General features: G+C 36.4%; 1 protein-coding gene and 1 long non-coding RNA gene across 2 annotated transcripts in view; both read left to right on the top strand.

The window, feature by feature from the left end:
- LOC137393314 (uncharacterized) overlaps nt 1-21,452 on the top strand; it is a 35,007-nt gene extending 13,555 nt beyond the window's left edge. Inside the window, exon 3 of the mRNA XM_068079810.1 lies at nt 20,559-21,452. Coding sequence (XP_067935911.1) covers nt 20,559-21,026 — 468 coding nt within the window. The 3' untranslated portion in view covers nt 21,027-21,452. The remainder of the gene's footprint in view (nt 1-20,558) is intronic.
- Nucleotides 15,288-16,309, top strand: LOC137394849 (uncharacterized). The gene is made up of 3 exons (XR_010978392.1): nt 15,288-15,458; nt 15,715-15,888; nt 16,042-16,309. It is a non-coding gene; the product is annotated as an uncharacterized lncRNA (long non-coding RNA).
- Nucleotides 21,453-27,051: the final 5,599 nt, after the last annotated feature.

Here is a 27,051-nt window from a genome sequence, read left to right as displayed (position 1 = left end):
CAGATATCTAGTAATCGCTTACTCATCTCATACACAGAGAGAGACAAGACCTAGAAGCAAATAAGAGGACAATGTTGTTGTATTACTACTTAATACAGTAACCGATGACATACAGGTGATTGCTGTTATACTGATTTTATTTGCCAAGAAATAAATAATGGGAACTAATGACAAGTATTCATCGCTGTTCAAATTTGTGACAACATGTTTTGTTTAGACATCCGCTTGTTCTGTTGATTAAAAAACTCATAATTATAATGTGACTTCCATTATTATTATTATTATAATTAGTTATTATAACTATATCAAATTTATGTTTGATGCTTCATCTTTGTCACTGAAACCTGCCACTGGATACTTTGATGTTATAGTAATTAATACTATGATCACATAAACATTAATATTTAATCATATTATGTAAAAACTCATGTTCATAATGTGAATGATTGATTATCATCATATTTAATTTAATTAACATCTTGATCGAGTGAAAATATGAAAAATTATATCAATAATTAAATAAATTTATGTCGTTTGCTATGTTTGTATTGTTATTGTGAAAAGATTTCATTCAATTGATTTAATTTTTTATTGTAATTTAATTCAAACATAACTATTTGAAATACTATAGCTCCCGAGATTGATTTATTATCCAACCAACATTTTATAATTACCTACCAGCGTTTGTTTGCTGCCAATCCAGATTAAAATATTACAGAGTAGTAATTATTTTTTTATAATAAATATCAATCGTAATACTCGCGTGTACCACGAGTAAAATAAAACTTAGATTACTTTTACTAGATAAACTTTTTTTTACTAGCAGCGTGCGATCCATTTTTGTTGTTCTATTGCTATTCGTTTGCTATGTTTGTATTGTTATTGTGAAACGATTTTATTTAATAGATTTAATTTTTTATTATAATTAAATCAAAACAATTAATTAAGCATATGAAATAATATAACTCCCATGATTGATTTATTATGCAACCAACAATTCATACTTAATAACCAGCGTTTGTTTGGCTATCAAAACAGGTTAAAAATAATACATAATACTCGCGTAGATCATAAATAAAACCAAACTTAGATTATTAGATAAGCTTTTCTTTACTAGAATTGTGCATTCTATGTTGTTCTGTTGCCACTTCTTGCCATTTCCAAGAATTCCTCTTAGGGATAGACTGTCACATGATAGTCCTTCGGAAATAATGATTGTGGTAATAGCGACTTCAGAAATCGACTTTTAGAGTTGTCTTCCCCGCGTGTTGCTATGTGTCCCAGGCTCTCTCTCCAAATACCCCACGAAAGCCATGCCCAGGCTACTATGCTATACCTATACTTGCAATACTTATATCTGTGAGTAATGTTCAAATCTGTGCCATCTAGTAAATTCTCAAGTGTTTAGTTTTTGTCAGGCTGTGCCAAAGTGTCACAAAAAATGGAGATTAAATTACTGTTTACGAGGCTCTAGCGAAGATATGCTCATCATTGTATCATGTTTGTTTTGGCTAAAGCGGCTCTGATGGCGTGATAGTGAAATAATTGGGATTTAACTGCATGTGGGAGCAATATAATACAGTTAGAAAAACTTGAACAGCTAAATTTGTTGTTTGCTGAGAACTAGATGTAGTTTGTAATATGAGAATCTTTGTTATGCACCATTTGCTAATTAAGATAATCGAGTGGTGCAGATAATAGTTTGCTTGGCTGGGGAGCTGAATACCTGAATTCGATTCTCATGTAGTGTAATGTTTTCTACCAGTAATATAGGCTATATAATCTGATACCATCTGTACATGGGTCGGGCTGATGACGACTAAATCATCAATTCCTAATATAAAAAGGGAGGGTTAACTAGACACCCTGCCAGGACCAAAAACAACATCTGTAGAAAAGACTGCGCTATTCCAGTGATGCACCAAAGCGGCATCTAGAGGGTGAAAATAAAAATCCTACATGTATCTATCGGCCAACAGCTGCAAGAGAATGGAAATGCTGGCATGTGTCGACCTGTCCTTGTCTGCTGAATACATTTCTTTCCTGTTGAAAGAATGAATCTAGTCTGACGAAGGCCAGAAATCACATTAACATTCACATGCAGCTTTGTGGAAAAAATGGCAAAAATATGTCTGAGAACTATTTGAAAAAACACTGTGCCGCTCTACATTGCCGCAATTCTTCTAGAACCCAAGCTAACAAAACGAGATGCTGTGGAGAAAGGTTCAACGGTTGTGTGCTCTTTTGTTCTAGAATTGTTTTGTAGAGATGTGTGCTTTTTGAATCTCTTAGAGAAACATTTTTCTATGACCAAATAGTTTGCTAGACTTGAATAAATTAAATTGAATTCATAACATTGTGTTTCACTTCTTTTATACTAATAATAGAAGTTTTTGTCTACACAGCAACATCATAAATGCCTACCGACAGCTGACTCATGCAGAGTAGTATCCAGTAAAACGCTAGATGCTGCACATTTTCATATAAAAAAGCGTGACTACATTAAGAGGCAGTTGTTATGAGGATTTTACGAAAAATATTACTTTAATTACTATCTATTAATTATTATTAATTATATTACTATAGATTATTTAATCTTTTTATTGAACATAGCGGTTCTCTCTGCACCTTAACAGTGACAGGCTGCAAACTCATATCGAGTGACATTGAGGCAGGGATACTTAAAAGCAATAAAAAAAGAAATGTTCTTGCCTTTTTATGTACCTACATGATTTGCTCAAAACTCTTCAAACCAACGGTTTTGTGAATGAATATATACAATGATCGAAATTCGCAAACAAACCGATCTTTACTATAATGGAAACTGTGTCTGTCTGTTTGTTTGAAGGCGCTGCTGAAAACTGCGAAAAAAGTTACTTTCTACAAGATTTGAACTCATTCGAACTCGAACTACAGCTGCACCAGTTATTCCTTGTGGTTTCTCAGCACACATGAGGATCTCTCACAGCGCACTGGGTGGCCAGGGCACTTGTATATCTAATTTTTACTGTTAAGCAGTTAACAACTTCTATTTAACACAGGTTCTTTACCTTCACAGACTGATTTGTTGTTGCGCAGTTGTCTTCTTGATCCCACGTAACCTAGCATATACAAACCTACAGCCAACTTTTTACCTGAATAGGCTGGAGTGTCACTGAGTGCTGTCTGAGATAACAGTTATTATGTGTGCTTATGAAACTGATACATATTCAAAAGGGAATTCTCCACTCTTTGTATTCCATAAAATTTTACACACACACATACACGCGCGGACACACACAAGCGCGGACACACACACACGCACACACACACGCACGCACACACACACGCACACGCGCGCACACACACAAGCCCGCACACACACACACACACACACACACACGCGCGCGCACACACGCGTGCACACACGCGCGCGCGCACACACGCGCGCGCACACACGCGCACGCACACACGCACGTGCGCACACACACGTACACACACACACGTACACACACACGCGCACACGCACACACGCGCACAGACACAGACAATGATTGCCATTTACAGTATATAGTAGACAGCGGTTCCCTCTGCACCTTAACAGTGACAGGCTGCAAACTAATACAAAGGGAAATTGAGGCAGGGATACTGGAAAGCATTATAAAAAGAAATGTTTTTGCCTTTTTATGTAGCTGCATGAATTGCCCAAAAACCCTTCAAACCGACGGTTTTAACCACAGGATGTAATACTTGTGAATGCGTTTATTCAATGATGGAAATTTGCAAACAAACCGATCTCTACTATAATGAAAACTGTGTCTTTTCGTCTGTTCGAAAGCACGGTTGAAGACTGTGAAAAAAGTTGCTTTGTACAAAAGTCGAACTCATTACAATTGCTTCGCGTTCCGGCATTATTACAGCTGCACGAGTAATTCCTTGTTGATCTCTCACAGCGCACTGGGTGGCCAGGGCACTTGTATCAGGGATCGCTAAACATATTATGGAAATGTTTACTTTTCCATATCCATTTCCATAAACATAAATATTTCCATAATTTTATGGAAATGGATATGGAAATTTTATTTTAAAAATATGGAAATGTTATGGAAATGGAAATAATATGGAAATGAATTATGGAAATGTTATGAAAATGGAAATAATGTGGAAATGAATTATGGAAATATTATGGAAATGGAAATAATATAGAATTAAATTATGGAAATGTTATGGAAATGGAAATAATATGGAAATGAATTATGGAAATGTTATGGAAATGGAAAAAACTATGGAAATGTTATGGAAATGAATTATGGAAATGGAAATAATATAGAAATGAATTATGGAAATTGTAACATACACGTAATCCAAGATATAAACAGAGGGGAGTTATATTGCATAGACTAGGCTACATGAATAGACAATGGTAATACACAAACAGCTAAGATCAGTGGTATTACAGAAACTATTAAAGGGATCTGGAAGAAATTAACTCAAATTGTCTCTGGACTTGGCTACATGTACAGACAATGGTAACACACAAACCCAGCTAACATCAGTGATATTACAGAAACTATTAAGGGAGTCTGAAAGAAACTATCTCAAATCGTCTCTGGCTTAGTTATAGGCAATGGTAGCATACAGCTTTGATGTTGCCTGGACCCTAAATAAAGTATATTAGCAAGCAAATATCATATTCATATTATGTATAAATTAATCACATGTTCGGGAAGAGTTGACGATTGCACACACACACACACACACACGCGCGCGCGCGCACACGCACGCACGCACGCACGCACACACACACACACACACACGCTCATTTGACACGCAAGCGCGCAGACATATGTACACAGTGATACATCTATTGTACACTCCCTTTGCCTAGTGATACATCTATTAAACACTTCCCAGCATAATGATACATCTATTGTACATTTCTTAGCCTAGTGATACATATATTATACATTCCCCTATAGTCCTATACAATGCTGTGAGATGTTTGAGTTCAGCATTTTACTGGCTGAAAGCAACAACTGAATAAAATATATATTATTATTTGTAATTAGGTAATTACTTAGTTATGTATTTATCTTAAAAAATTATTCCTGAATGACATTTATCCCAATAAAGTTACTATAAATACTTGCTGAAATACTGTCGGGAATTTATCTGTTCCAAATAAAAGATACTAAGCGCTCCTTGTATGCACCAAGACTCTGTGAAATATTCATTTAGTGTTGCGTCTGAATACCTCTGAAGGTTTGATGTTCATAAAATTTGACTTATTTAATAAATAAAATTATTGAGAAATCTTTGGTAGGCATAAGCATAAATGAACTAATATATAGATAAATAATTGCACCTTAATGAAAAGTATAAAGATTTTATTAGAAACAATGGTCACTTAAAAGAGTGGCTAATGCAATAAACTTTCATGCTTACTATAATATCGACAACTACTTTAGACCAGACATGACGGTATCAATGTGTGAGTCATCATCTATTGAAGTCACTCAACAGGTGACACAATAAACGATAGCGCGGCCCAGTAACGCGGATGAGCTACCATTCCTCCTCATGCTCAGCTACCAGCTAAACAACTTTGCTAGAATTGAATTCCACCGCCATCTAAAGCTCATTAAAGCTGGCAGCATCAGCTCTCGACAGCACTAGACCGCAATTAACGAGCTCATAAACATAATACAAAATTAACAGCAATTTTTATGTAATAAAGCAATTAGCAGGCTAAAATTCCGCGAGATTTGTTGCTTTATGACCAAAACTGCGCAATTTATTGCAAGCAAGTGGGCAAAGTGAGCGCACTAGGCTGACTGCATGAACGGCAGATTAGAGCAGGTCGTGTGAGAGGTAATAAAGTCAGCATTTATGCAAAAGCAGCGTCAAAACTACACTTTTACATTTTTTTAATACAGACAGCAGATTAGCTAGCCGAAAGGTAAATCTGCAGAGCTTTGAGCAAAGGTCTTACATTACACAACACTGTCACAAATCATATAATCAACATCTAGGCGGGGCTGCTGTAAGCCAAGTTATGACTCATTATGTCATCAGAATCGATCTGATCTGTCATCATATAAGGCTGACAGCCTGTTTTAGCTCGTGCTCATACATATGTGGGTGGATTCATACCAGCCATTGAGAACTTTGTTAGATTTATATATTTATGAAAGCAAATGGGTGTGTTTGCTGCTCCTACGGGGAGAAGCTTTGTTATTAAATATGATAGCCTTGAAATAAATAACAACCTTATTGCCCATCTACTTGATATAATGCACACATTCTGTTGACTAGCAAGAAGCTATATTGATATAATGCACCCATTCTGTTGACTATCAAGAAGCTATATTGATATAATGTACCCATTCTGTTGACTATCAAGAAGCTATATTGATATAGCGTACCCATTCTGTTGACTATCAAGCAGGGATCGCTAAACATATTATGGAAATGTTTACTTTTCCATTTCCATAAACATAAATATTTCCATAATTTTATGGAAATGGATATGGAAATTTTATTTTAGAAATATGGAAATGTTATGGAAATGGAAATAATATGGAAATGAATTATGGAAATGTTATGGAAATGGAAAAAATATGGAAATGGAAATAATATGGAAATGAATTATGGAAATGAATTATGGAAATGGAAATAATATGGAAATAAATTATGGAAATATTATGGAAATGGAAATAATATGGAAATGAATTATGGAAATATTATGGAAATGGAAAAAACTATGGAAATGAATTATGGAAATGAATTATGGAAATGGAAATAATATGGAAATAAATTATGGAAATGTTATGGAAATGGAAATAATATGGAAATGAATTATGGAAATGTTATGGAAATGGAAATAATATGGAAATGAATTATGGAAATGTTATGGAAATGGAAATTGTGACAAACACGTAATCCCTGACTTGTATATCTATTTTTTACTGCTACGCAGTTAACAGCGGCCATTTTTAACCCGTTCTTTACCTTCACAGACTGTTTTGTTGTTGCGCAGTTATCTTCTTGATCCCACGTAACCTAGCATATATACAAACTTACAGCCAACTTTTTAACCGAATAGGCTGGAGTGTCACTCTTGTGTTGTCTGAGATAACAGTTGTCATGTGTGCTTATGAAGCTAATACATATTCAAAAGGGAATTCCCCACTTTTTGTAGGTTGCTTGCCATGAATGCTTGCATAACTAATGGCTTGCAAACAGACACTGGGCGCCACAGCTTCCTCATATTGTACTTGCGCAGTTGCAAAAAGCATAGGTATGCTCTGCACAATTCACTGGACTAGCGAAGAGTTTGACAGCAATTGAAAGTATAACAGTAAGTAGAGGTTTTAACTGTTGATTAAATAGCAACGTCTCTTAAAAAGTTCATATTGTGTTATTTTTTTAGACTAGTTGCAAAAAAGAGGTTGTTTGAAACTTAAAAGAATTACCAAATATAGAATGAGTAAAAATAACTAGGAACTTATGACACTTAGGGAGCACTGAGACTTTGTTGGAAACAGCACAGCACGTCTACAGTTGTGATTGTTATAGGCCTTTTAGTTTTACACCTTTCTTTCTAAGCAGAACTGAAGCATTAGTTGGTAGTCTAGAATGCTTGACATGTACCCTATTCCATGGACAGCTATTTTGTCAATATTTGATCACACGTACTGTACTTCTTTAGGGTGGGTTTAGGAAATAAAAGAAATCTATTTTGATTGTGCAACCGAGTAAAATGAACAGGATGAGAAGACAGATCATCTGCAAAGTTTTAGTCTTGCAAATGTAGTTGGAGTACATTCCTTAAATCATGAAAAGTATAAAAGCTATACGTTGTTGGACACCCTTATACAATCACTAACAGATATTGACTAGAAGAAGGTAGAAGGAAGTGGTAGTGGTTAACAAGTGGCTTTCGACTTTTCCGTTCTTCCAGACATTTCGTCGTTCAAAAAGTTTTCTCTTTCTATCTGAGCAAAATTGTGGTCTGCTGTAGAGATGCCCCGATTCTAAATTCACCAGCCGATTCAGATACCGATCCGATATACCGATCCTAATTGAAAAATAATCCGATTCAGATACCGATTCAGATCTTTTGTGTTGCATAGATAGTAGCTCATTTTATTATGCAAATACAAACATAATGCAAAGAAAACATGAATATTATTGTATTTATTTGTTTGCATTTATAGAAAAAAATATATACATATTCACATACTGACATACCGTGCATGTTGTTATAAGTTGTGATAATTACCTAAATGTTGTCTGGTTAGTTGATGATGAAACCTAATGGCTGGCCAGCCCTAAACTATCTAGATGATGTCAATCGTTAAAGATTAAAGTTACAGTCGTAATTTATTTAGCGTTCTCGCATTTCATCAGATCCTCAGGAAGTGCCATTCTTGGTTGCATCATGGGAAGGCCTTGTAGCATCATGGGAAGAAGGGTAGACAACTCTTATCCAGACTGATTATCAATTACTAATTAATAAAGATATGATAACTCTAACAATATACAACATCCTTCCTTTCCTCGGAAGTTTAGATCCAAAACATAAAGTCTTTAAACATTAACAATTAATACAAAGAACATATATACGGTTAAAGTAGCAGCTGGGACAGCTGCTAATACATTTTGTAGGAGTCGTACTTTGAAGGAAGCTTGCCACGATTGCTACGTGCACTTGTTCGTTGCGTTGGCTTTGGGGTGTCTTGCTTCTTCGGTGTGCTACCGGGAGCTAAGTCTTGTGATTCATCAGGAATAGCTCGTTCATTCATGGTTGTCATTTCATCTGTTTCATCGGGTATACTTTGGACTGGCTTGATATGGGTTCTAGTTCTACGAAGGTGTGATGTGCCAGAGTCTACCATATAAGACCGTGGATGTGGTGTTTTACTTAACACTTGTCCTCTGCTCCATTCATTTTCGTCATCTGTTCTGATGACTACCTCTTCTCCTTTATGTAAAGGAAGCAAGTCTCTAGCCTGTCTATCACTGCTTAACTTTTGACTTCTTTGTCTCTCTGATAGCAAGGGATATGCGTCAGGAATCAATGGTTTTAAGGTCCTTCTAGTGTAAGGCAATGGACCGCGAATACATCTGTTAAAGAGCATTTCAGATGGACTGAAAGGTAGACCTTGGACTGGAGTTTGTCGGTAGGCTAACAATGATTGATAAATGTCCGACTTAGATTCATCAGCAGCTGCCTTTTTCAAGAACTGCTTAACTGTTTGAACGTATCTTTCGGCCATACCATTGGATTTGGGATAACGTGGACTAGAAGTTGTAATGTTAAAGCCCCATTCGGATGCAAACTGACGTAGAGCCATACTACCAAAAGGCATGTTGTCTGCAACTACATCAATAGGTACTCCATGAACAGCAAATATACTTTTTAATGCTAGTGTGACATCTTTGGCAGTCTTCCTTTTGATGATCCTTAGTTCTGGATAATGAGAATAAAAGTCCACCACTAGTAAGTAGCTGTTGTTTTTAAACTCTAGTATGTCCATTCCAACTTTATTCCATGGTAACTTAGGTACTTCATGTGGTAGCAACGGCATTTTCTGTTGTCTGTTAGAAAATCTCAGGCATATAGGACACTCAGCTACAAGCTGCTTAATCTGTTGATTCATGCCAGGCCAGTACATGCTTTGTTTCGCTCTCTCGATGCATTTATCCATTCCCAAGTGTCCTGAGTGAAGCTTCGTGAGGTATGGGCGTTGCTGAGACTTAGGGATCACTAGACGCTCACCTCTGTAAATCAATCCATCACTGAGATATAACTCATCACGTACACCCCAATATGGCTGTAACTCAATTGGAACCTGTTTTTTTACAGCCCAACACCAACCACTTAGAATTGCCGATGTTAGGAGTTTCATGGTATCATCCATGGCATAATGCATCTTTATTTCTTCTTTGGCGGACTCTTCTAACTGAAGTGAGTGAATCATGACAACATCATCTTCAATGTTATCGCTGATGCCCTCGAGATATGCCCGTGACAGAGTGTCAGCTAAGTATAGATATTTGCCAGGCACGTAGTGGATCTTTTCAACTCTGTATCTTTGTAATCTTACAAGAAGTCTCTGTAGTCTAGGTGATGCTTTGCAAAGTGGTTTCTGAACAATGGAGACCAGAGGTTGGTGATCTGTCTGAACATCAATTCCACGTCCATAAGTATAAGTGTTAAATTTTTCACACCCATATACTATAGCTAGTAACTCTTTATCAATTTGTGGATAGCCCTCTTCAGTCTTAGTTAGAGCCCGTGAGGCATAAGCTACTGGTTGATTCGCTTGAAGCAAAACTGCTCCTAGACCACCCTGAGAAGCATCTACTTGCAAAACAATGTCTTTCTCTGTGTCAAAATACTTCAGAACTGGTTCATTAGTTAGAACAGCTTTTATTTTAGTCATAGCCTCTTCTTGTTGATTGCCCCATACCCATGGAGTATCTTTCTTTAGTAGGTCTCTAATTGGTTGAGTTTCCTTTGATATATTTGGAATATATCCTCTCAGAAAATTAAGTGATCCCATGAGCCTTTGAATTCCTTGTCGGTCTACTGGGTTTGGCATCTGCTTGATTGCTCTGACCTTTTCTGGATCAGGTTTTAGCCCATGCTTGGACACAATGTGGCCCAAATAGTTAACTTCCGACTGATTATGTTGAATTTTGTCCTTGTTAAATTTAATGTTGTTCTCTCTTGCCCGTTGTAGCAATCTTCTGAGTTTTCTATCATGATCTTCTTGGTCTGTACCAGCAATAATCAAGTCATCAAAATAGATGCAAACATCAAGGTCACCAAATACTTCTTCGACTCTCTTTTCAAATACCTCTGCACTAGAATTAATCCCAAAGGGTAGACGCTTGTAGCAGTACCTGCCAAATGGCGTATTGAAAGTTGTAAGTAGCTGTGATTGGCGATCGAGTGGAACATGCCAGTATCCTGCTTTCATGTCTACAATGGTGAAAACAGATTTTCCTGTGAACTTGAATGATATGTTTTCTAGCGTTGGAATATAATGATGCTCACGAAGAATCGCTTTATTTAACTCTTTTGGATCTAGACATATTCTGACACTGCCATCTCGTTTCTCTACCACCACCATACTGTTTACCCATGGTGTTGGTTGGTCAACTTTGGCAATTATGTCATTGGCTTCCATTTTGTCTAGCTCAGCTTTCACTTTGTCTACCATACTCAGAGGTATGCGTCTTGCTCTGTTGATAACTGGTTTCACTTCAGAATTTACCCTAATAGTATGTTCTTTTTCGAGACAGCCCATTCCCTGAAAACAATCTGCATACTCCTCTAAAATGGCTTGATTGTTAACACTGTCAATTCTCTTGACTATATTCAGTTCCACACATGCTTGAAGGCCTAATATTGGTACAACATCCTCGTCAACAAGCTCAAATACGAGTTCATCTTCTGTTTTGTCAGTATTTAGCTTTAGCGTGGTTTTGCCAGCATTTGGTAGGACATCATTGGAGTATGTTATAAGTCTTGCAGTGCTTTTTTGTATGATAGCCTTCAGATCTTTGGCATACTTCAATGGTAAAACATTTGCCTGTGCACCAGTATCTACTTTAAAAGTGATTTGTTTTGAAACAGAATCATGTGAAAGTTTGTATGATTTATACCATCCTTTTTTCGAATCTCTATCGTTGGCTATCATTCCAATGAATAGGTCACTAACCCCAATATCCGATCTTTTTACCGTGACTGAATTTACTTCCTTCTTGGTACCAGTACACTTTTTTCTAAAATGATTTTTCAAGCCACATTTATTGCATGTCTCTCCATAGGCAGGACATTTCCCTTTAAAGTGGTCATAACCACAAAATTTGCAGTCAATAATTTTCCTAGGCGCTGGTATAGGAGGTCCTTTACTTGTTCCGTTGCTTCTGTTTACAACTGCCACCACTTTTTCACTAGCCATTTCAGCTAATTGATTTTTTGTGACTTCTGATGCTCGGATCATATCAATGGCATTGTTCAGGTTTACGTCTCTATTTTGCAACAATTTTTCCTTGAGCCTCTGATCTTTTATTCCAAACACACAGCGTACTAATATCATCATGTCTCGTTGCTCAGCAAATTCACATTTATTAGCTTGAGTTTTTAGCCTTTTAACAAACATATCAATAGGTTCACCTTCGGTTTGAGTCAAAGACATAAAAACATACCATTCATACAGTAGGTTTCTCCTCGGGTTGAAGTAACCTTCAAATTTTGCCAAGACATCAGGAAGGCGAGTCCTAACTTCAGGTGGCTCTGCCTCCTCATCAAATTCAAATTGATCCAATATTTCCACAGCATCTTCGCCAATGCAATGTCGTAGTATAGCTATTTGTCTCCTCCATATTGCATTATTTGCCGGTGGCCAAGCCCCATCTTCATCAGCAGGCCCAGCAATGAGGTTTATTGCATCCAAATAATTTTCAAAATTCCTCCTCCATTTCCTCCAGTTTTCCGCCAAATTTCCATCCATGCACAGCTCAGCCGGTGAGGTTAATCCAAAACCATCCATAGCAACACACAAGCAGTACACAGAAATTGGAAAACAAATAAGAAGCAGGTCTAATCAGCTGATATTCAAAATATATTACTTGGCTGGGTTCTCATCAATCAGCAAATCTTGATGTATTTTGCTGCCACCATGTTATAAGTTGTGATAATTACCTAAATGTTGTCTGGTTAGTTGATGATGAAACCTAATGGCTGGCCAGCCCTAAACTATCTAGATGATGTCAATCGTTAAAGATTAAAGTTACAGTCGTAATTTATTTAGCGTTCTCGCATTTCATCAGATCCTCAGGAAGTGCCATTCTTGGTTGCATCATGGGAAGGCCTTGTAGCATCATGGGAAGAAGGGTAGACAACTCTTATCCAGACTGATTATCAATTACTAATTAATAAAGATATGATAACTCTAACAATATACAACACATGTAGTAACAAAACAGTCCATGTTTCTTGTAATTTGTAAATAAAGGTAATTACTGTTAGTGGTACAGTTCTATCTGTGATAACGAAGTCCCTCTTCTATTGTTAGATGAACTGCTGTGCCTGTACAAGTTTATAGCAAATCAATGTTTCCTTTAAAAACCGTTAGTGATTCAATTATCTCAGTAAGACGTCTCTTTTCTTCTATCATTATCAATGTAGCCAAGCGTCCTGAAGGGGGATTCCCTTGCAACAGATGTTGGAGGACAGGCTACATACCGATACGTCACTGGGGTTACCGTTTTTTGTACAATACAAACGATCCATTGTATCGTCAGGATCAAGAGAGTGATAGATAACTTTATGCGTCGACTGTTTAAATTACTTTCGTAATGCTAGTAAATAGAAATATTACACTGTGTTCTTGTTTCCCATTTTTGTTATCTTGTTCGTGATTGCTTGCAATAAAACCTATCGCTGTAATTGGGAAATACCACACTTTTTGTTTACGTTCTGGCTAAAAAGTTTCCTTCGCTGTGTTGATCAGGCTATAGACATGAAATAAATTGTGTGGCAGGCCTGAAATTTATTAAAGGTTGACTTGCAACAAAATTCACATTACAGTTATTTGGTATCAAAAGATTCGTCATGTCTTACTCTATTGTGTTGTAGGTGCCAAATATGTGGGAATGTGATTAAAAGCTCGTAAAAGCTAAAAACGAACAGAAAATCGCAGCCACACGAGATCGCCCTAGTTTGGATTCGTTTTCCAAAACAGCTAAAATGTGACGTATGTGTGCTAAAACGGCTAAAATGTGTGCGAGATAGTTTATGTTTACACTTTCATGCATCCTTATTCGTCGAACTATTTTCACAAATATACTTCACGCTTGCGATAAAAACCATGTCTATTGTTCTTACGCGTCTATTTTATCGGCATCGTAATGCTGCAACTTTGAGCACTGATATCTCAAAACGTAGCATAAAAATATGTTTAATTTTTTAAGCTTAGCTTGAACGATTGCATATCATCCTCTGATAAAAATGATGAGCCTTTTGGTCCGCTATGATGGTTGAAAAATGCTGTAAAAAATTTTCGCGCCATATAGCGGGAATTGTAAGTCACATGATCAGATAATGTTAGTTTCAGTTCAAGTTTGATCTATCGCAAATAGCAAACACGCTTTCTCATATTAAACTTGTTTATTTCAATTCGTCATCATGACTAACGCGCCACATAGTGTTTGTGCAGCTGCCAAGCTGAGAAGCACCTTTTTTTTGGCCAAGAGCTGAGAAAAGACCAGACCTTCACCGGGCGTGGAGCAACTGGGTGAAGCTGGATGTGACAAACTTTATTTATTCGCCTGCTTACTCTTACCTTTGTTTTCGCCAGTTCAAAGACGACATGTTTTCTAACCTGTTTGAATACTCCACATATCACCAAAGCACGTGAGTAATTTATTTTATGAACTACTTGTATTAGTAGTTGTAACTCGGGTTATTTTCTAGTATTCTCCTAATAGTACTGTATTAATCTATATTTAATATAACAATATTAATGTCATTTAATTGTAATATTATATTATTAGTATTTTATCTTTTTAATTACGTGTATTATTCTTATTATAATAACAAAACTAATTCATACTGCATATCTATCTGTAAAACGTAATATATTAATATATAATTGATAAAATAATGTTGTTTCACGATTAATTTCGCCAAATTTCTTAACCCCCACTCACTTATAGATATGTTATATAAAATAGTTATTGTCATTTTCTGGTATCATCGTTAATAGCATATTAATATTATTAGTTGATTATTATTAGTATTAGATGAAGAGTTTGTGCCAACCACTGAAGACTGGGAAGAGTTTGAGCGCTATGTTGGCCAGCGTCAAACGCTCTCCAATTACATGTAACATAGAGCTAAACTAAACCAAACTTGACAAAATATAAAAAATATCCATAGAGTTATTACTCACATTTTATGTTTACAATATCATGGATTCTGATAGGGTTTTGTAAAATCTGTGTCATGATTGCATGGCTATATATTTATTCTTTTTCTGATCAAGCAAATATGATATAATAACAGGAAATGATGTTGTACAAATCTTATTGCAAGTCAACTATTGTGTTGTGATTTCAGACCCGAATCCTCCTTCAAAGAGGAGAAAATAATAGTAAGTGTGACAGCACTCCAGCGACTATTTCACTGTCACACCTGTGCCCTCCCCTGCTCATTCACTATGGTGCGAGAAGGCGGATGGGTAGAGTTCAAGGTTACATGTGCCTCCTGTCAGCGATCGTACACTTGGGAAACAACTGCCAGGGTGAACAGAGCTCACGTCATCAACCCCCTGCTGGCAGCTGCATCACTCTTTTCTGGCGGATGCCTTACGCAGAACCTCCGTTTTCTGTCGCTCCTGAACATCGCAATACCAAGCCACAGCGTTTGCCTCTACCAACAAAGAGAATACTTACATGGTGTGAGTGTTAATATTTACTCATAAACTTGGAAAATGTGAGTAAAAGCTTGGCACACTAATTGAATAACAACATTTAGAAACAATTTTTTTCTTGAAATGAAAATATGTCATCCTTCAAGCAAAATATATTATAATTCAAAATTCTGATTCTTCATCATAATATAGCACAAAAAGGGGGAAGAGGATTCTACATTCTTAGACTAATGATAATGATACAAATTAATCTTGTATAATGAAGTTTTACAATATTTTACAGTGTATTGCTGAGCAGTACACCCTGCATAACGAGGGATTGATGGCAGCAATCGATTGGGAGCTTGATTTGGCAGGTGACGGTAGATGCGATAGTCCGGGGCATTGCGCACTATACAGAGCCTACACTATGATGGATCAGAGCTGCGGTTTAATAGTCAGCAGCCATCTTGTCAAGGTAAAACTTTGACAGTTTTTACTTCACAGCCTGACAAAAACCCAAATTTTTTAGTAGTTATCAATACATAAACATGAAGTTGCTCATCTAGCTAAATAGTTCATTCAAATAATGTGAAAGTAATTGTTGGTCGTAACTTTCTTTACTTTGCAGTCAACAGAGACCACCAGCTCTAACACCATGGAGCTGGAAGGCTTCAAGCGATGCCAGTCCGATCTAATTTCCCACGGCCTGAGAGTGAGGTCCATTACAACGGATGTTGTTACAAAGGTTGTGTGCATACTGCAAGCTTGTGTTTTGGCTTATGCCGCAAATTTGTCGCCGTGAGCGACGGCCTCTACCTGCATGCTTGGTGTCTAAGATTCGGGCTCTTTTCCCACCAACGGATGATGAAGAAGAGTTTGCAGACTTGCAAACAAGATTTGCGGCATAACCCAAAACACAAGATTGCGGTATGCACACAACCTTTTCCGAGCATTTGGCGATGGCTCTCCAAATGGGAATAGATTATCTACCAAAACAACTATTGAAAAACAATAATTGCTGATCATCAAAATAATCTCGATCTTTATATAATAAAATCATAAAACTAATACACTCTCTACTGTAGTAAGTGTACAAGCCAAATATACCAGTTCTCCTTGTGTTCCATGAGTTCAGAATATGTGTGTTCAACTGATGCATTAAATGTGTAACACAAGAATTGTAGATAATGCTTGACACATTAGCGTAGCCTTGGTGTTGTTGGCATTAAATGAATATCCAACTCACTATGATATCGCAGGTAATTATTCCACCTCAACTCAAGGGGTGCAGACGCCACAAATTCGTTTACACCAGGATGCATACGCAGGCATTCATGCTCCCCTCGGTCAAGGAGACAATGCGCAAACTCAGCATAATGGCAGCACAAACATTCAGGAAGAGATGGCATGTCTTGACAACGCTCGCAGGCACACCACTCTGTAGCCGGTGGTATTAGCTCCTAAAGAAATGAACAGATATGTCTATGCAACCATAGCTAATACATCAGGTCGATGTTATCCAACAGTATATCAGTGCAGCACTAGATTTAAATATTAAAATTGTTAATGTTGTCATTCGAGAAAAATCTAATTATTTTTTCGCAATATTGAAGCGATAATTATCATCATTAAAATCATATATAATAATATTCGTTCTATCACTCTCAAGCTAAAACTATTACTACTAGCTAGCTTGGCACATAAGAGCTGGCTAGTGGCGGTGCTTACTTGCTGGGAGGTTTGATTCTGTTGAGGATCTTCTTCAGATAGAGCGTCAGGCTCGAAACGCCAGAGTCTTAACTCTTCAGAATTTGATATTATATATTTGAATTTTTTACGATCGCAACTCAGACATGAATAGTCGAACGGAATGGCCAAGCCGAAACTGTAAAGTAGCGAGCATCTATATTTGATACGGGGTCTTAGGTAAAACCCGAAGTGATTATCATAAACTATTGCTACGATAAGTTTGATATTGAGCTTTTTATTGGCCTTTCAATTCACGCGAGAACATCACGTGACAAGACAATAACCATACAGCGCGGATACGTCATCGAAATCAAGAGATTCCAATCTACGGCGGCTTTTTGTTTTTGAGCTTTTAAGAGCTTTTAATCACATTTCCACATATTTGGCACCTACCACACAACAGAGAAAAACATGGCGAATCTTTTGATACCAAATAACTGTAATGTGAATTTTGTTGCAAGTCAACCTTTAAGTAAAAGTAAGAAGCTTACAGCTGATGAATTTTTATTAGTATAGCAGGTTAAAATACAGTTTTCTGCTAAATGGTTGATCTGTAAAAAGTATCGGCAGGTTCAGATTTTTTAAGAAAAGATCGGCCGATACCGATTCAGATACTTGACACTCATATCGGCACCGATACCGATTCCGATACCAAAATCGGGGCAACTCTAGTCTGCTGCAATCAGGTGTTCGAATTCAATTTGCGTACTGCTTGCAATTGCACCTAGTTTTTGTTGGTGATATGATAGTACAATTGACGTTCCTACAACGTGAATAATACGTTCCAAGAACATTTATGCTATAGGGAATTTACGTTATTCGAACAGTAAAATACATGAAAGTGGATTAATCTGTACTAAGATTGTCTCAAAATCTCTCCTCTTTGCCTTCAAATAGAAAAGTTTGTGAAGAACAAAAATAAAAATACTGTATACTATTTGTTTAAAGTGAATTAAAACAAAATAATATATTTACTATTGTAAGAGTCTGTCTGTTTGTCTGATTTTTCAAAGCCAAGGTTAGATGTTGGAATAAAAAAATTGATTTAAACGAGACTCCAACTCATATAACTCAGATTGGTAGACAGTCACTCTAACACCTGCATATATCAACCACCTTTAAGTATTTCTGAATAATTGTGTACATACTTATTCTCTGTACTTTATTGGCACACCTGACGATCACTCACACAGTACACTAGACTGTGAATGTACTACTAGTAAACCGTATATAGGGATACACCTTTTATCTCTCAAGTGTGGCGAAAGAGAAAATGACATTTTTATGGTTAATTATGGGGTGCTCGTATTCAAATCGAATTTGAGAACTTGCAATAACAGGATGGTTTACTTTATACAAAAATTTCTATGTAGTACGAAGCAAAAACAGAACACAAATTATTTATGCTAAGTGGAGTGTTATTAATAGAAGTGTCCACTGTATCTGATAAACAAGTTGGTCTGATGATGGTTAGTTTGCGTTTGATGGCGATGGCGATGCATCGGCACAAACAGTGACCCGAATTTTTGATAAATCTTTTGATGCTTACGAGCTGCAATAATGAATGCTTGCCTTATAACAAACGAATTCACTAAACGCTAAAAAGGTTTATTGGATACATTTGAGAGTTTTTTTTAATAGAGTTATATAAGTCGCAATTTGCTGAAAGTGGCAGTGAAAGATAACTCAAATTTCATGGACATGCACAATACTAAACAAATAAATACATCTAGATCTGAACTTAATTATCACCAGTCAACTCCGTTTAAAGCAATTTAGACCATGAGACAAAAAATTATTATTGGGAGAAAAAGCTCTTTTTACATAACTTTGTTCTATAATGTGGATTGGCAAGGTAACAGTGTTTGATGCGTAAGGTGTAGTGTCTTTTTTGTAATGTAGGAATTTAATGGATGGTCAGACAGATTAGAGATACGATTTGAGTATTTTAAACAGCAATTATCTAATAACACATTTAGTTCAACAGTATTAAGGGCATTTAGACACTGATCATATATGAACAACTATAGTTGTTCATATCAAGTCGCAAAACCTTAAAGCACTCTAATTCTTCATTATCAGTCTTTGATACAAAGGGATTGTAACTTGGAGCAGCATTTGACTTAGAGGACAATATATGTCTCTGGTAAAAGAGTGATAGGCCTTTTGGTTTTACATTTATCTTTCTGAGCTGAACTGAAGCATGATAAGTAGATCAGCTAAATAAGTAGCATCCAGTTTGAGAAGTCAAAACCAGACAACTTTTACTATAATAAAAATCTGTTTGTCCGAAGCTAGGGTTAGAGGTTAAAGGTTAGAGGTTAGGATAAAATACCATTTTTTGCTAGATGCAAACTCTTGACATTCAGCTTGGCAGACCAAGATTCTAACATCTGCGTCAATCCACCACCTTGCAGATAATTATTCTGTCTGCTTAAAAACAAAGTTATACATTTAATATTATAGGAGCATTGTCTGTCTGTTTGTTTGTCCCAAAGCAAGGTTTAGTAGTTGAGATGAAAATAATGATTTCAATGAAACTCCTTACAGTTGGAATGGTAGACTGACGCTCTAAGATTTGCACCAATTGATCATCTTTGAGCATTTCTAAATAATTGTGCCGCTAGTTATTTCTTTGTGCTTTATCAGCACACCTCACGATTTCTCATGCTAGAGTGGGTACTAATTCAAACACTAATATAATAAAATGTAATTAAATAAAGATATTTTTCATGTATGTCATCTGTGAGATTTATTACAGCCTTAAATAAAAAGGTATAACCCTAAACCTCTATCTATATGTTATGTACATGTAGATAGAGACTTACGATGGCCGACCGACATGAAACCTTGGCAGTACTTGAACTTTCCGAGAATCAGATTCGAAGGCAAGGAAATGTAAAGGTCGAGGTCCAAAAAGAAGACTACTATTACATGACAAAAAAGAAGGAAGTTGAGAGAGCGGAAGGTGGTCAAAGAGAAATCGACTTGGAGAGCACAAACGATAAAAGTTGTTATCCAGTTTTGAAAAGACCTTTAAAACCAAAAAGTGAACGACTTGACCTATCGGAAGGTCGGCGAGATTTGCCCAACGTATGGAAAGGAGAAAACATCGACATTCTATTACAAAGTTTGCTTTACCATGATCTAGTGGGTAAAGCGACATTCGTATGCAAAAAAAAAGTGCTGTTGGTGGTTGCAACCGATTCTCTAGAGGTTGGCCGAGGCATAGGAGTTGTTAAACTTCAAAACTCTTACTACCTTTACCTCTATCCTACTGAGGATTTTCCGGCAGATGGATATTCAGGCTTGCGCTTTGAGCAATATTTGACAACAACCAAAACTGGTGATTCAAGAGGAATAGACCAAAACAAAGAATTTGGAGCCCTGTGCAAGGTAAACTTAGGAGGCCATGACCTAATCGTTTCAGGAGAACTCGACTGTCTTGATGGTGAAGACCGCGTTGAGCTTAAAACCTATAAAAAGGGATTCGAGACAGCTTATCCTGATCAGTTATTGAAATGGTGGCTACAGTGTTGCTTCCTCAACATAGGGACCATCTATCTTGGGATTACGAAGACTTACGGAGCTGATGGAGCTAAATATGTTGATGTAATTGAGAGGCAGTCTCTAACAGACCTTAAACGATTGGTAGATGGGAAAACCAATGAGAGAGCACAATGCCTTGCCAGGATAAAAGTATTCTTGAAATTTTTACAGGACCATGCTACCGAAGAGGGCCAAGTTTATCTGGTCAAACCCCAAAGTGGTACTAAAAATTACACAATAGAAAGGAATGATGATGCTGGAAAAGATTTCATCAGTGCAAGGCTCAGGAATGAGTTAATTAAAAGAAGTACATAAGAACATGTCGGATCAATCAGCTTAAATTGTGACGAGTTTCTTGTCATGAAGTAATGAAGTATGACATGGTTGACAGGTGGACACAGGTTTCAGTAATGAGTCAAAGGATGGTCCAGAAGAAATACTAAACTAATAAAGGACTGCTCTACATACTGAACAGACATTTTATACCTGTACTAAAATATATATATATATAATAAGAAAATGCTTGTTCCTGATACAGTCAACCCTCGCTTGTTCGAACTGATACAGACTGAACCGTGCCTGGGTTTTTTCTATGTCCGAACATTACAATTTGATTACTGTACGTTAAACAACTATTTCATCTTGCACACATACTCCAAGGCTACAATGCAGCATGTACAGTATGGCTACATACATGTGCAATATACATGAGAGAATAAAATATAGTCGTACCTGCAAGAGAATACAGTATAATATGAATAGTATTAATAATAGCAAGTGAAAATTACCATCGAAAGCCTGAGGAACTGAAGTCCGAAGAGAAAGAGTCGATCGTACACTTTCTTATTCTACGCTCTTCTTCTCTTAGTTAGTTTTCAGGTTAATTTTCAGAACAAATGTTTTAGTGAGAATCATTTTTTCCTGCAGTAGATGGATTATTATGTTATTAGAGTTTTGCTTTTTTATGCATAAAAAGTCATATAATAACCTTAGTATGCTGAACATACTTTTTAGACCAAAACATATAAAATATAGTTTGTAGAATATATTGCAGAGTCTATTCTTAACCTTTTGTATTTCTATTCTGTGAACAATATTATGATACAATATATATGATATAATAACATAATTGTGTGTATAAGGAACATTGATCTGCTATACTTATGTAATGGCCTAGACTAACAGTAGAAAAGATGTACTATAATTTAATTGAGTAAAAATTATTGTAGCTTGGTATCAAGAAGAAATAGTTCCAATTCGAAGATTGAAAATCTTTTATCTTAAAGAGGCAGTATTCATTATGCAAAAGTTCAGTTTCCAAGTCAGCGTTTGCTATGCCCACTCCTAAGTCTCAGGGACAGACTTCACAGAGACTATTAATTTATTAATACGAAAAACGAAAAACATGTGTTTTAGCATAGAAAATTATATTCAATCCATACGTAGTCAACTAGTTTCACCAGCTAAGCCAAGATGCCTGATTGCAATTGATCGCAATGCTGAAATCTTTTTGCACTATCAGCCATAGCTTGGCTGAGTATTATTGATTCGAAATCATCTGCAGTGAGCATTTCTATGATGTCAAGTTGTACTCTCACAGTGAATGCCTTCGCACAGATTTAATGAAAAGAAGATGGTTGATCGTGTTTACTGATTCTATGATTTGGAATAAAAGCAACTCCCATTCGAGCCCATTCAAAGCATGAAAATGCAATTACCGTAGCCTATATAGGAAAGCTAGTTGCTATCCTTTGTAATTCGCCATTCCAATAACAGATTCTATCACTTGGCTGGAGTGTGTGTAGGCAGTATTTGCCAAGTATGCGCAACAAAACCATGTTTGTGCTATTTAGGAAGCTCATCGCCTGGGGTTTCGATAACATATACATGTATATAGTAATATGATATGATCATCCACCCATGTATACTTGTAATTTCCTATTAAAAGCACCGAATCACATTAGGGTTAAATTCACTGTCACCAGGTGGATACGATGTACAAGGGAAACCTGTCATCAGAATATAACTAAATGAATTTAGTATAGAGTCCCAGGAAAATATTAAGTAACCTGGTTGAATAACTTCTGAAATAGGATTGATTCTTACTGTAGAGTATGGCCTGCTTATAAAAAAACAGAACATCTAGATTTTAGAAAGTAGAAAATTCCTAAATAGACATGTTCATTCCACATCAGTTGTGCAATCATGAGAAATGATGAGTCATGCAGTGGTCAGTCATGTACAAAGCATAATCAAACAAACTATGCAGTAGTCACAGTAAACCACGCTATATATCTACAAACAAAACTAAGGGCTAACAACACACTTTAAAAATATCAGAAGCAAAAGTCAATCTTTACTATAATAAGAGCTGTGCCCACCCGTCTGCCCGAAGTCACGCTACGAGCGTTAGGAAAAATGATGTTTGAACCTGGAACTATTACACATGACGATCTCTCACTGTGCGCGTGACTGTCAGCTTATTTGCAATAATAAAACTACCTATACAGTAAGTCGCCTTATGACCTATGCAATATATGTCCACTCGACTTTATGACCGCATCCGTGGAAAGGTCAGGCAGCTTAGTGTGAGGCGTAGCGCAATTCGAAACTGGCTTTTTATATGCACTAGAAGAGGGGTTATGATAGTCAATCCATTGTAAGCCGATTCAGATTACCGCAATGATGCTATCAAATAATATGCTACAAAACTGCTAATTAATAAGTTATATAATAATAATCTATCAAATGTTACAAATATATGTTCAAGAAAAAATGAGATAAGCAAACCATATTTATAATAAATTCAGGAACAAAAATTAACATTTTAAAACAAAAATTAACATTTTATAACAATATTAGCATCGTTTGCTTGACCAGTTACAATCTGATTGTTGCTTTCGTTTGGAACCATTTTATAATCTTCTGGCTGTTCAATACCTTCCACAGTGTCTTCTGACCGCAACTCTTCGTGCCTCACCGCAACTCCTCATATATGTCTCACCGTAACTCCTTGCATTTCTCGTGCAAATAAAGATAAACCGTGTGCCATCAAAATAACCTCAAAATTTTAGCCTCAAATACATAGCAGTACAGATTCCATCGTAAATGTGAAACCTTTTTTGTATACATCAAAGTATCAAGACTGTGTTAAAAAGGAACTATTATTGTAACTATTACTGATTCAGTTACTAATTCAAAAGTTTTAAGTGACACTATATGGAATCTACTTACGTAAATCGTCTTACAGCCGGCCTAAACCAAATGCAGCCGTAAGTCAAGAATGACCTGTACATATATACATGTACTAAACATGTACACATAAGCCCAAAGTTTGTAACATTAACGTGTTTAGGTTTAGAATAGCATTTAACAAGGTAAAAAAAATATCATCAGTTAAAGTGGTTATCCATTTGAAACTAAAAACGTCTTTTCTACCCAAATAACATTATTTAGCCATGAGCACCATGACATTGTTTTCAACTTCTTAAGATGCAGTAGCCCTATAGAGTCAATGTGACTACCTACCATACATAACCACAATGGTCAATACGAGTGCCTATAATACTCTATATTGTTTCTGTTGAAAGGCGACATTACCAATTTGATCAATTAAGAACATAAAGTTTTTAGTTTATCGCGAGGTAGATAACAATTGTGTTCAGGTAAAAAGAAAACTTTTTGACAGATATCATATTGGGTACGAAATAATGAAACAGCAGAAAATGCTATGGTGAGAGCCAGCCGGCCTGTGTCCGGGCCAACTCTCAACTCGGCTCGACCTGGTCAAGCTCATAGTGAACGTAAAGAATGATCCGGCACACGGTGAAGAAGGGCGGAGCTTCCTTCGCCTTCGTTCTTTTGTAAAAAAGAATGGCGTAAACAAGAAGAGAGCAACTTTGCATCTTCTCTATATATTCTTTGTTGTATAATCCCACGACCACACGAGCGGAGCGGAAGTGTGGGAGTTTTTATGATAAATGCATGTGCACACAACTTACGAAAATTATTCATCAACAATGAGACGAACCCTTGGCTAGAAATTTCATCAACAAATTCAAGCATCGGAATGTAAAGTCGTTAAAGTATAATAACGATACAAAACACATTTAAACCTATTTAAATATGTTACCAAGTCTTTGTAAACCGTCGGTATTATCTTTAAACTTACCCATCTGATCGGATTATACACAAATAGACAGATTAATTTGAACGAAAAATGCTACAAAACGCTTGAAAAGCTCGGTTTAATAAAAGTTAAGACCGAAAATTGAAACGCCAATAAAGCCGTGCGACAGATAGTAGAACTATTTAGCAGTGCGCATTTCACGAGAAAACTGTGCTCATTTCATCAGTCTATGACATTTTTTACTTGTAATCGAATTTATTCGAAGGTTTTTGTAATAAACGTAGACCGTTTGATATGTTAAATATGTGCACTCACCAATAAATCCACAAGGGAAAAGCCTCGTCTGAATTACATACATTACAGTAAATTAGGCCTACAGCTTTATAACACTTTTATAACAGCTTTTATTTTGCTGCAGTTTGCAGAAATCTTCGAGACGCTTGAACGCTCATAGGTTTTCTATTATTGCTGTATTACTATATTAACAATATTGGTTATTTTAATAATATCAGTGCATTTCACTTATAATATTGGCCAACATTGCATTTCTCCTATTGCAAGGGAGAGATATAAACGTGTAATATTTTCCTTTCATTGTTGTTGTTTGTCATGACCAAACACTTTTTAAATAAGTTTTCTAAAAACATATATAAATACCACAACTTCTCGATATTGCTACCTATGACGTTTTGAAATGTAAACAAAATTGTGTATTGGTTTTCTATTATTACTATATTAATAAAATTGATTATTCTAAGAATATCAGTGCATTTCACTTCTAATATTGGCCAATATTGCATTTCTCCTATTGCAGGGGGAAAATATAAACATCTTTTCCATTCATTATTGCTGTTTGTTGTATATAATAACACCCACACCCAGTACATTACAGCTACCATTGCAGTTATCCTATTGCACTGCAGAGCCATTTGATTGCTAATATTGCATTTCTCAACCATCAGTACCCTTTATTTTTTTGCCAATATCTCTGGCCATCTCTTTGGTCGTGGGCTGTATGACAGTGGAATTTCTAGTTATATATACAAATATACAAAATCGTACATATAGTATTTGGACTATCCCTGCTCAGTTGATTTGAGATTGATGTGGTGCGCCGTAGGGGAGTCTCTCAGACTTCCTTTACAATACTTGTAACCGCTAGCACTCTCTACTACTTTCATCTTGCTAATATCTGCTAGTTATTTTATAACAGTGTTTAAATTCTGCTAAATTAGCTTTTGTATAACCGAAGCAATGAGTCCTGAAAACCAAATCACAATAATGCTATTTATTTGCCTCTTGACCCTTAACACCTATACTTGCAATACTTATATCTGTGAGTAATGTTCAAATCTGTGCCATCTAGTAATTTATCAAGTGTTTAGTTTTTGTCAGGCTGTGCCAAAGTCTCACAAAACATGGCGACCAAATTACTGTTTACGAGGCTTTAGCGAAGATATGCTGATCATTGTATCGTGTTTGTTGTGGCTAAAGCAATTTCGATGGCGTGATAGTGAAATAAATGGGATTCAACCGTTTAGGAGAGCAATATTATACAGTAAAAAAAAACTTGAACAACTAAATTGGTTGTTTGCCGAGAACTACATGTAGTTTCTATTATGAGAATCTTTGTTATGCCCAGGTGCACCATTTGCTAATTAAGATAATCGAGTGGTGCATATTGCAGTTTTCTTGGCTGGGAAGCTGAATATCTGAATTCGATTCTCATGCAGTGTAATGTTTTCTACCAGTAATATATGTAATCTGGTACCACCTGTAGATGGGTCAGGCCGATGACGACTGAATCGTCAATTTCTAATATAAAAGGAGAGGGTTAACTAGACACCCTCACAGAACCAAAACAATATCTGTAGAAGGGACTGCGCTACTGCAGTGACGCACCAAGGCAGAATCTAGAGGGTAAGGATAAACAAACCTATCTATTGCGCAGTCACTGCAAGAGAATGGAGATGGTAGCATGTCTCAACCTGTCCTTGTCTGCTGAATACCATATCCTTCCCGTTGAAGTAATGAATATGATCTGATGAAAGACAAAAATCACTTGAACATTCACATGCAGCTTTATGGAATAAATGGTAAATAAATATCTGACAACTATTTGAATAAATGCTGTGCCGCTCTGCTTTGTCGCAATTCTACTAAAACCCAAGCTACCAAAACAAGATACTGTGGAGAAAGGTTCAACAGTTG

Source organism: Watersipora subatra, chromosome 4 (genome assembly GCF_963576615.1).
Source record: "Watersipora subatra chromosome 4, tzWatSuba1.1, whole genome shotgun sequence".
NCBI lineage: Eukaryota > Metazoa > Bryozoa > Gymnolaemata > Cheilostomatida > Watersiporidae > Watersipora > Watersipora subatra.
The sequence above is the reverse complement of the archived record's forward strand: the minus strand, read 5'-3'. Positions and strand labels throughout refer to the sequence as shown.